This window comes from Suricata suricatta, chromosome X (assembly GCF_006229205.1).
Source record: "Suricata suricatta isolate VVHF042 chromosome X, meerkat_22Aug2017_6uvM2_HiC, whole genome shotgun sequence".
Classification (NCBI taxonomy): Eukaryota; Metazoa; Chordata; class Mammalia; order Carnivora; family Herpestidae; genus Suricata; species Suricata suricatta.
This window is the reverse complement of record NC_043717.1, coordinates 51,521,995-51,534,395: the sequence shown is the minus strand read 5'-3', so window position 1 is coordinate 51,534,395 and position 12,401 is coordinate 51,521,995. Positions and strand designations below refer to the sequence as shown.

Genomic DNA, 12,401 nt, shown 5'->3' with positions numbered 1-12,401 from the left:
TTCTCTTTCTGCTTCTGCATTTTTAGTGTATAGAAATGCAACAGATTTCTGAGTGTTGATTTTGTATCCAGCAACTTTACTGAAATTGTGTGTTGGTTCTAGCATATTTTTGGTAGAATCTTTCATGTTTTCTATATAGAGTATTGAGTTGTCTGCAAATAATGAAAGTTTGACTTCCTTGCCAATAATTTGGAGGCTTTTTATTTTCTTAAAAAATTTTTTTTAATATCTTTATTTTATTTTGAGAGAGAGACAAAGTGTGAGCCAGGAGAGGGAAAGAGAGAGAGGGAGACACAGAATCTGAAACAGGCCCCAGGCTCTGAGCCATCAGAGCCTGATGCAGGGCTCGAACTCACAGTCTGTGAGATCATGACTTGAGCTGAAGTGGGATGCTTAACTAACTGAGCCACCCAGGCGCCCTTGAAGGCTTTTTATTTCTTTTTGTTGTTGGACTGCTGAGGCTAGAACTTCTAGGCTATGTTAAGTAACAGTGGTGAGATTGGGCATTCCTGTCTTTTTGACCATAGAGGAAAAGCTCTCAGTTTTTCCCCATTGAGGGTGTTATTAGCTGTGATATTTTTTTTCATATGGACTTTATTATGTTGAGGAATTTTCTCTTTTTCTCTGCTTTGTTGAGGTTTTTTTAATCAAAAATGGATACTGTATTTGGTCGAATACTTTTTCTGCATCTTTTGAGATGATCATATGATTTTTATCCTTTCTTTTATTAGTGTGGTATATAACATTGATATATAAATAATGAACCACCCTTACAGTTCAGGAATAAATTCTAGTTGAGTGTGGTGAATGTATCTTTTAATGTTCTTATAGATTCAGTTTGTTAGTATTTTGTTGAGAATTTTTACATTCCATGTTCATCAGGGATCTTGGCCTGTAGTTCTCTTTTTCAGTGGAGTTTTTTTTTCTTGCTTTGGAATCAAGATAATGCTGGCTTCATAGAATGAATTTGGAAGTTTTTCTTCCATTTCTATTTTTTTAATAGTTTGAGAAGAAGCCATCTGGCCCTGGAATTTTGTTTGTTGGGGAGATTTTTAGTTACTGATTCAGTTTCTTTGTTGGTTATCAGTCTGTTCAAATTTTCTATTTCTTCCTGTTTCTGTTTTAATAGTTTATATAATTCTAGGAATTTATCCATTTATTCTAGTTTGGCCAATTTGTTGTCCTATACTTTTTCATATTCTTTTAGAATCCTTTGTATTTCTGTGGTGTCAGTTTTTATTTCTCCTCCCTCTTTCTGATTTTATTTCAGTCATCTCTCTTTTTGTCTTCGTAAGTCTGGCTAAAGGTTTGTCAATTTTGTTTATCTCTTCAAAGAACCGGCTCTTGGTTTCATTGATCTTTTCAATTTTTTAAGATTATTTCATTTATTTCTGCTTTAATCTTTATTATTTCCTTCTTTCTACTAGTTTTAAGCTTGTTTGTTCTTTTTTTTGATATTTTATGTATAAGGTTAGTTTGTTTATTTGAGATTTTTCTTGTTTCTTTAGAGAGGTATCGCTATAAGATTCTCTCCTAGAGTTTAATTTGCTACATTCCAAAGAGTTTGCATCCTTCTGTTTTCTTTTTTATTTGTCTCCATGTATGTTTTGATTTCCTATTTGATTTATTGATTGACCTATGTGTTTAGTATCATGTCATTAATCTTCCATGTGTCTGTTTCTTCTCCAGATTTTATCTTTTTTTTGAGAGGGAGATACAGAGTGCAGTATTTTTAAAGGTGATTTAATGTTTACTTATTTTTGAGAGAGTGAGACAGAGAATGAGTTGGTAGGGACAGAGAGAGAGATGGAGACACAGAATCCAAAAAAGGCTCCAGGCTCTGAGCTGTTAGCACAGAGTCTAACTTGGAGCTTGAACTTGGGAATGACAAGATCATGACCTGAGCCAAAGTCAAATGCTTAACTGACTTAGCCACCCAGGCGCCCCAATTTTACCTTAAAATTTTTTTTAATGTTTATTTTTGAGAGAGAGAGGCAGAGTGTGAGCAGGGAAAGGTAGAGAGAGGGAGACACAGAATCTGAAACAGGTTCCAGGCTCTGAGCAGTCTGCACAGAATCTGATGGTGGGGCTCGAACTCAGGAACTGTGAGATCATAACCTGAGCGAAGTCGGACACTTAACTGACTAAGCCATTCTGGATTTTATCTTGTAATTGATTTTAGTTTCTTATTGTTGAAAACAAATGCTTGACGTGATTTCAGTATTATTCAATTTATTAAGACTTTTTTGTGGGCTATCATGTGATATCCTGGTGAAGGTTTCATATGCACTTGATATTGAAGATTTTGATTACTTACTAAATCTTACCTGTTATTAGGCTGTTCAGATTTTCTATTTCAACATGATACAATCTAGACAGGTTGCATGTTTCAAGTTTTTTTCCATTTTTCTAGGTTTTTCAGTTTGTTGGTATATAATTGTTAATAGCAATAATTTATGATCATTTGTATTTCTGTGGTGTCAGTTTTCATGTTAGTTTTATTTATAATTTTGTTTGAGTCCACTCTTTTTTGTCTTAGTCTAGCTAGTAACACTTTGTCAATTTTTTTCTATGGTCTCATTTCTATTTCATTTATTTCTGCTATACTCTATTATTTCCTTTCTTCTGCTAAACCTAGGCTTACTTTTTTCTTCTTTTTCTAATTCCTCGAGTTGTAAAGTTAGATTGAGTTTTTAAAAATTTATTTATTTATTTATTTATTTATTTATTTTACTTTGGAGTACGTGAAGATTTCTTTTTTCTTTTTTTAAATAGTTTATTGTCAAATTGGTTTCCATATAACACCTAGTGCTCTTCCCCACAAGTGCCCTCCTTCACTACTGCCTCACTTCCCCCTCCCCCTCCCCCTTCAACCTGTGTTTATCTTAATAACTTTGGCTTAGAACTGTTTTTGATGCATCCCATAAGGTTGGATATGCTGTGTTCCCATTTTCCTTTCTCTCAAAATACTTTTCAGCTTTCCTTTTGAGTTCTTCTAAGTATTTGTAAGATCCATTTGGTCTATAGTGTTATTCAGGTCCATTATTTAATTTTCTGTCTGGATCATCTATGCATTGTTGAAAGTTGGGTGTTGAAGTCCCCTACTGTTTAATATTGCTGTCTATTACTCTCTTCTGTTGGTTAACATTTGATTGACTGACTGTTAAATTCAAGTATAATTAACATACACTGTTATATTAATTTCAGGAGTATAGTATAATGATTCAACAATTGTATACATGTCTTAGTGCTCATCAAGATAAGTATACTCTTGGGGTGCCTGGGTGGTTCAGTCAGTTAAGCCTCCGACTCTTGGTTTCAGCGCAGATCATGAACTCATGGTTTGTGAGATTGTGCCCCATGTTTGCTTGGGATTCTCTCTCTTTCTAGCTCACTGCACCCACCCCCGACTTGTGCATGTACACACACTTTTTCCCCTCCTCTCTCAAATAAGTAAATAAACTTAAAAAAAAAAAAGACCTTAACCACCTTTATCTCACCTATCCCCTACCCACCTTTCCTCTGGCAACCACCAGTTTTTTGTCTTTCTTTAGAGTCTCTTATTTTCTGTCCCCTTTTTTCCCTTTTGTTTTGTTTCTTAAATAACACATATGAGTGAAATTATATGGTGTTTGTCTTCTTCTGACGTATTTATCTTAACATTATATCCTCTAGACTCTCTAGTTACATCCATGTTATTGAAAATTAAACAGTTCATTCTTTTCTATGACTAATATTATTCCTGTAGTGTATATATACTATATTTTTTATCCATCTATCAGTGTACATTTGTATTGTTTCCATATTTTGTCTATTTTATTTTGATGGATCCGTTATTTAATCAGGTTCTTTGTAAGACACTTAGAACACCAGTTTGTGAGGGTGAACTCCATTCGTGAGAGCAAACACAGAGCGGAGGTAGCCCTGAAGCTGAGGGACAGCTTTGATTTTTGGCAGAATTTGTGAGTCCACAGCTTCCTGATTCACCTTGCGCTGCTCTGTGATCTCATATTTCTCTTTCTTCGTGTCAAAGATCTCCCCTTCCTGGTGTCTGGGTTTATGCAGCTTCTTCTTCTTAAAGTAAGCATCAGTGAGGTGTTTGGGGATTTTCACACTGCTGATATCAATTTTGGTGGAGATGGCAATGACAAATTTCTGGTGTGTTCTACACAGAGGAACGCGATTGAGGGACAGAGGTCCAGTCACAAGCAGCAAACCACTGCTCAGTTGCTCTTGCCCCTGTGGCGCCCAGTGAGGATGATCAGGGTGGTCCCAGGCGTGATGCTGGCTCGCGGTGTCCTCACGTGCTGACTGAAAGGTTTTCTGCCGTGGCTCAACAGCTTCCGAGGCACGTCTTCGGTAGGGTGATACCTGAGCATCTTGCGGAGTTTAACCACTCGGGTACCATCATTCTTGTCACCACCGACTGGCTTTGTGACCGTAGCAAGAACCTTCTCCTTTTTCTTTTCAATCCTGGATTTAGCTGCTGAATACTTCCTCTTGTATTCCTCGAATACATACCTGATCGGGAGTATCTGCCAATTCCTCTGACTAGGACGGGGTTTTGGCTACAGTGGGGCTTCCCCTTCTTTGGTGTTTTAGCCTTGAGGTTACCCTCTTGACCTTGCCACCAGCATCAGCCTTCTTGGCTTCAGGTTTTTCTCCTTAGTATCTGGCTTCTCAGCATTTTCACCCGCCATCTTGCAAGATGGGAAAGAGAATTCTATATTTTGTCTATTTTAAATAATGCAGCAGTGTACTATAAATAATGCTACAATAAACATAGGGGTGTAGTGTTTTTAAATTAGTGGTTTCCTTTTTTTTTTTGGGTAAATGCTCAGTAGAATTATATGGATTATATGGTAATTCTAAGTGTAATTTTTTTGAGGAACTTCCATAATGATTTTCACAGTGGTGCTACCAGTTTTCATTCCCACCAACAGTGCATAAGTGTTCCTTTTTCTCCATGTCTTTGTCAGCATTTGTTATTTCTTGTGTATTTGAATTAGCCGTTCTGACAGGTATGAAGTAGTATCTCACTGTGGTTTGAATTTGCATTTCCATGATGGTTAGTGATGTTGAGTATCTTTTCAGTTAATATTAGTTTTCAATGTTTCATTGTTCTAGGGGCACCTGGGTGGCTCAATCAGTTAAGTGTCTGACTTCAGCTCAGGTCATGATCTCACAGTTCATGGGTTCGAGCCCCATGTCAGACTCTGTGCTGACAGCTTGCAGCCTGGAGTCTGTTTCGTATTCCATGTTTCCCTCTCTCTCGACCCCTCCCCACTCACATGAGCTCTGTCTCTTTCTCTCTCTCGCTTAAAAAATAACATTACATAAAATTTAAAAAAATATTTAGTTGCTCTAATATTCAGTGTATATATATTTACAGTTGTTCTATTCTCTTGATGAGTTGACTCTTTTATCACTATATAGGGACCCTATTTGTTGTGAGCAGTTTTCACTAAACTATTTTATCTGATATAATTACTGCTAATTTTGCTCTTTTCCTCACCATTTTCATATAATATCTTTTTCAGTCCTTTCAGTTTATGTATATTTTTAAAGATAAATTAGTCTCTAGTAGGTAGCATACTGTTAGAGGATTTTTTTTTAAATTAAATATCCACACAGGGGCATCTGGCTGGCTCAGTTGGCTCGGTATCCCACTTTGGCTCAGGTCATGATCTCACAACATTAAAACATAAAAAAATTATTTTAAAAATCCATTCAGCCCTCTGTGTTTTTGATTATAGAATTTATTCCATTTATTATTTAAAGTAGTATTGATAGGTAAGTACTTTCTATTCCCATTTTGTTAATTGTTTTCTTAGTTTAAAAAATTTTAACCTTTATTATTTTTGAGGGACAGAAAGGGACAAGATTATGAGCAGGGAAGAAGCAGAGAGAGGGGGACACACAGAATCAGAAGCAAGCTCCAGGCTTTGAGCTTGCTGTCAGCACAGAGCCCAACTCAGGGCTCAAACCCACGGACTGTGAGATCATGACCTGAGCCGAAGCCAGATGCTCCAACCAACTTCTGTCTTTTAAAAAAAATTTTTTTAATGCTTATTTATTTTTGACTGAGACAGACTGTAAGCACAGGAGGGGCAGAGAGAGAGAGGGAGACACAGAATCCCAGGCAGGTGCCAGGCTCTAAGCTGTCAGCACAGAGCCCAAGTGGGGCTCGAACTCACAAACTATGAGATCATGATCTGAGCCACCCAGGTGCCCTTCTTTTGCTGTCTTTTTAAAAATTATTCTTGTAGTGGTATGCTGTAATTCCTTTTTATTTATCTTTTGTATATTGAGTTTTTTCTTTGTGGTTACCATGTGGTTTACATAAAACATCTTCTAGATATAACAGTCTATTTTAAGTTGTTAACTACTTATCTTCAAATGCATAGAGAACGTCTGCTTCTCATCTCCCCACATTTATGCTATTCATGTCACACTTTACATACTTTTACATTGTACATCTGTTAACAAATTTTTATAGCTATAGTTATTTTTAATATTATTGTTTTTAACTTTTATAGTAGAGATAATAGTGATTTATACACTACCATTACAGAATTAGGGTATTCTGAATTTTATTATATTTTTATGCCATATTGAAGGAAATTTTGGATGCTTCCAAGTTTGCACAATTGTGAGTGAAGTTTTTATAACCATTAATGTGCAGATTTTTGTGCAGATATTATTTTTTAGCTCATTTGGGTAAATGCTAAGAAGGACAATTGCTGAGTCATATTGTGAGAGTATGTCTAGTTTATAAGAAACTACCAAACTACCTTCCAAAATGGCTCTACTATATTTTCTCTTACGAGAAATGAATGAGAATTAAAGTTTCTCCACATTCTCAATAGCATTAGAGTTTGTGACTGTTTTAGATTTTAGCCATTTTAATAGTTGTACAGTGATATTATTCTAGTTTGCATTTCCTTGGCAAAATATAATGTTGAGCATCTTTAAAAATTTTTTTAATGTTTGTTTATTTTTGAGAGACAGAGAGACAGAGTGTGAGCAGGGGATGGGCAGAGAGAGACACACAGAACCTGAAGCAGGCTCCAGGCTCTGAACTGTCAGCACCAGAGCCCAGTGCAGGGCTTGAACCCATGAATCGCGAGATCATGACCTGAGCCAAATTTGGCCACTTAACCAACTGAGCCACCCAGGTGCCTCGAGCATCTTTTTTTGTGCTTATTTGCCATCTGTATGTCTTCATTAGTGAGGTGTCTGTTGAAGTCATTTCCCCAATTTATTTATTTTTTATTAATTTTTGGGAGAGCATTCATATTTCCTCTCCCTCTCTCTCATAATAAATAGATAAAAATAAAAACAAACATCAAAAGCACAATCCATGAAGGAACAAAGTTTGGGTTGGACATCATTAAAATTAGAAATCTCTGATCTGTGAAAGACACTTATAAGAGAATGAAAACATAAGCCACATTGTGAGAGAAAATATTTGCAAAATATGTATCTGATAAAAACTTGGTGTCCAAAATGTACAAAGAATTCAACAATAAAGTAACAAACTACTCAATTATAAATTGGGGAAAAGGGGATGCCTGGTTGGCTCAGTTAGTTGAGTGTCTGATGTTAGCTCTGGTCAAGATATGTCAGTTTGTGAGTTCAAGCCCCACATTGGGCTCACTGCTGTCAGCCTGTCAGCACTTAGGGTCCTCTGTCCCCTCTCTCTGCCCCTCCCCTGCTTCTGCTCTCCTAAAAATAAATAAATTAATAAATCGGGGGAAAACAAGTATCATATGATTTCACTCATGTGGAATTTATGAAATAAGGCAAAAGAGCATTTAGAGGAAAAAAGAGAAAGTCAAACCAATAAACAGACTCTTACTATAGAGAAGAAACGAATGGGTACCAGAGGAGAGGTGGGTGGTGAGTAATGGGTTAAATAGGTGATGGGGATTAAAGGCGTGCACTTGGGCTGAACACAGGTGTTGTATGGAAGTTTTGAATGTTCACATGTAAAACTAATATTACACTGTATGTTAACTAACTGGAATTAAATTAAAACTTTAAATAAATAAGTAAAAAATAGAGTCATCACCAAATCAAATATCACTTCAATTTTTTCCTATGTTACTTTCTATGAATTTTGTTCATTGGGGCTTTATATTTAGGTTCATGACCCATTTTGACTTAATTTTTGGAAGGTTTGTGGTCTGTGTTCTGATTCTTTTTTTTTTTTTCTTTTTGCATGTGGGTTTCCATTTGCTTCAGCAGTTTTTTTAAAGGACTATCTTCTTCTGATTCTTTTTTTTTTTTTAAATTTCTGGTTACCCCTTCTACCAGTATGGAAATTACTTAGTGTTTCATTCTTTTAATGGTTGTCCTAAAAATAAAAAGTAGAATCTTTATTTAACTGTTGATGTTTGTAACATCTGTACTGTACTTTTACTAATTTACTTTGTCTTATTTTTCAGTTCATTAATTTTCTCTCCTCATGTTTCTAATCTGCCATTAAACCTATCCATTTTGTTTCCACTTGAGTAATTGTATTTTCCATTTCAAGTAGTTCCTTCTTTTCAAATCATCAAGGTCATATTTTATGTTTTCTGTTTCCTACAAACTTCTGTGATATATGGGATGTGTAACAGCTATTATGGCATGGGCAGTAATCAATCAGAATTCATATTGGTTGGAAACAACCACTGTATTTTATCAAAATGTCCTATTGAATATCAACTGATATATATATATATATACATATATATATGTCACAAATACATATATATGTCTTTTATTTCTTTGAACTTTCAAAACGTGTTTTATAGACAGTTTTTGATAATTCTCGTGTCTGCATTTTGAGAATCTAGCTGCAATTTGTTTTTTCTGCTGAGTCTCATTGCTTTTTAGTATGCTTGATCTTTTTTTTGTTTACTAATAATTCTGGGAAAATTATTTTTGGAAATTTGGCCTCCCCTATGATGTCATTCGGTGCAGAAAATGCATGAGAAAGCGCATGTCATACCGCAGAGATTGGTTCCTCCTGCCCCATTTTGCTGTGTTCCTCTCAGAACCAGAGCAACTTCTTTTTGCAGTCCCTTGGGGATGTGGGTAGGTGTTGTTTACTTGTGGTTTGCCCTTAGACTAAGTGTGTGATCCCTTGGATCTTGATGTCTTTTTCATTGATCTAGTGAGGTTTGTTAAAACTAAAGCTACCATTTGTATAGATTTATAAATGCCCCCCAGAAAAAAAAGTAGCTTTAATTCTCTGCTTGTTTCTCTGGAACCTCACTTTTCCTTAAGTTTTAGTGTCTTGTAAGTTGCTTTGGAATCGGAAAAAAAAAGTCATCTAACATTTTTCATTGTTTTCAGTAGGAGGGGTTAGTCCGACATGCACCCTATTGCCATAAACAGAACTCACTGTTTCTTTAGTGTTTTTAAGAGAACAGTTCTTTAAAAATTTTACTTAGAATCACCTCTTTTTATGATGAGTATCCTCAGCCATTGGGACTATGCTAGTAATATTAGTAAAATATGGTAAAGTCTTCCTTATTACTTTTACAAAAGAGATGCAATATTTCTCTTTTTCAGGCTAAAGTGGCAGTGAGAGAAGCTGAACGACGTGATCCTACAAATATTTTCACTCAGTTTTATATATTCAAGATTGCGGTTTTAGAGCAAAACTCTACCAGAGGTATAAATATTACTTATTAATTATATTTGACCGTTAATACAAATAATAATAATCCTTTTGTACTGTAAAGGAAAAAATATTGTTTTTAAGACAGTGGAGTTGTACATTCTATATTCTAGCTTTCCTATGTAATTAAAAATTAAGTTTACAAAACTGTGTGGTAAGAGGGAGTTTATACTGCAAACCCAATTCAGTTAAGCGTTGTGTTAGACAAAGTCTCCAGCTTACTTTTATTTTATTTTATTTTATTTTATTTTTTATTAGTGTTTGTTTATTTTTGAGAGAGAGAGACAGACCACGAGCAGGCAAGGGGCAGAGAGAGAGAGGGAGACAGAGAATCTGAAGCAGGCTCCAGGCTCTGGGCTGTCAGCATGGAGCCCAGTGAGGGGCTCGAACCCATGAACCTGAGCCAAAGTCGAATGCTTCAACCAACTGAGCCACCCAAGCGCCCCAAAATAGATTTCCTATTAAACCTTGTCATATTCTATTAAGATAAAATAATTTTACTTCTTAAACAAAATCAGCTCAATCTTAATTTTTTTCCCCAGTTATCTCTGACCATTTTTAAAGGCATGTTTATGGATGATACAAGAGTAAAATTTACTAGTATATGATTCTATGAGGTTTATTTGTATTAATAATTCTATGAATAATTCTATGAGTTTTGACAAGTATATACTGTCATGTAACCACCATTACAATCATGATACAGGACAAAAATTACCTTAGGCTCCTTTGTCTTCATTCCTTCCTACCACTTATAGTCCTGGGAACAACGGATACTTTTGCCTTTTCCAGAATGTCATATAAATGGAATTATACAGTATGAACCTTCTTGAGCTTTTTTTTTCACTTAGGATAATGCATTTGAAACTTATTCATACTGTTGTGTTTCCGTAGTTCATTTTTACTGCTGAGTAGTCATCTATAGTATGTGTGTACCACAGTTTATTTATTCACCATTTGAAGTGTGTTTGGATGGTTTCCATTTTTGATGCGTGTGAATAAACATGCTATAAACATCAGTTTACAGATTTTGTGTGATGGTAAGATTTAACTTCTCTAGGGTAAATTTCCAGGAATTGGATTTTTGGGTTGTATGATAAATGTGTTTTTAATTCTGTAAGAAACTGCCAACCTGTTTTCCTAAGTTGCTATACAGTTTTACATTCTAACCAGCTATGTATTAGTATTCTAGTTGATCTACATCCTCACCAGCACTTTGAACTGTCCATTAAAAAAATTTCCACCCATTCTAATAGTTGGGTAGTGGTATCTTACTGTGGTTTTAACTAGCATTTCTGTAATGTCTAATATTTGATATCCATATTTCTTCTTTGGCAGAGTGTATAAAACTTTTAACCAGTTTTCTGTAGGGAACTTTGGTTTTTTAAAAATCCATCTCTATATGTTTTATTAATCTTATATCATAGTAGCTAGAACCTAGGGAAGAAATAATATTTACTGAGATATAGGGAACTTTTTTATTATTGAGATTTGAAATTTCTTTATATGTTCTAGATATGTTTTACAAATTTTTATTTTTATTTTCATATCAGTGTCATGAGAAGCTTGACAGTCTAAGTTATCTTTTTTCTTCTTTAATGGATTGTACTTTTGGTAATATACCTAAGAAATCTTCATTTAATCTGAAGTCACAAAATTTTCCTCTTTTATTTTCTTTTAGAAAATTTATAGGTTTAAGTGTATGGTTAGTTCTATGATCAATTTCATACTAATTTTTGTATTTTATTTAAGGTATGAACCAAAGTTATTTTTTTTTGCACATGGCTATCTAGTCATTTGGCATCATTTTTTCCAGCATTATTTATTTAAAAACTATATTTTTAATGGAATTACCTTTGCACATTTATTGAAAAATACATTGTCAGGATGCCTGGGTGGCTCAGTCAGTTAAGCATCCAAGTCTGGATTTTGGCTCAGGTCATGAGCTCACAGTTCATGAGTTTGGGCTCTGTTGGGCTCTGTTCTGGCAGCGTGGAGCCTGCTTGGGATTCTCTCTCTCCCTCTCTCCCTCTCTCTCTTTCTCTCTTTCTCTTTCTGTTACACTCTCTCTGCCTCTCCCCTGCTTGTGCTCTCTCTCTTTCTCTCTCTCTCTCAAAATAAATAAATAAAACTTTAAAGAGGAAAAGAAAAGAAAATCAATTGTCATATGTGTGTTTGGGTCTCTTTCTGGTTTCTTAATTCTGTTCCACTGATCTATTCATCTGAATACCACTTCCACATTATCTTAATTAATTTAGCTATGTAGTAAATTTTAAATCATGTAGTCAAAGATCATAACTTTATGTGACTTGAATACTTTTAATTATGTTGAGGCTTTCCATGTGGCCCAGGACATTGTCTTTATTTATAAATGTTCAGTGTGCACTTGAGAAAAATGTACATTTTACTAGTGTTTGCTTGAGTGTTCTATAAACATCATTCAGGTCAAGTTGATTAATAGTATAAAGTGTACTATATCCTGGCTGATTTACTACTTGTTCTATCAATTAAGAGAAGGTACTGAAATCTTTGAATATAATTTTGGATTTGTTCATTTTTCCTTTTAGTTCTAGAATGTTTTGCTTCTTGTGTTTTGAAAATTTATTATTGGAGACATAAACATTTAGTATTGTTATGTTCACATAATGAATTAACTCCTTATTATCATGGAATAACTTTCTGTCACTGATAATATTCTTTGCTCTGAAATCCATTTTGTTTGATATTA

General features: G+C 34.8%; 1 protein-coding gene and 1 pseudogene across 1 annotated transcript in view; one reads left to right on the top strand and one right to left on the bottom strand.

Annotated features, from left to right (window-relative positions):
* TEX11 (testis expressed 11) overlaps window positions 1–12,401 on the top strand; it is a 229,182-nt gene that overhangs the window by 122,193 nt on the left and 94,588 nt on the right. Inside the window, exon 16 of the mRNA XM_029929661.1 lies at window positions 9,565–9,667. Within this exon, the coding sequence (XP_029785521.1) occupies window positions 9,565–9,667 (103 nt within the window). The remainder of the gene's footprint in view (window positions 1–9,564; window positions 9,668–12,401) is intronic.
* LOC115283763 lies at window positions 3,862–4,700 on the bottom strand (annotated as a pseudogene).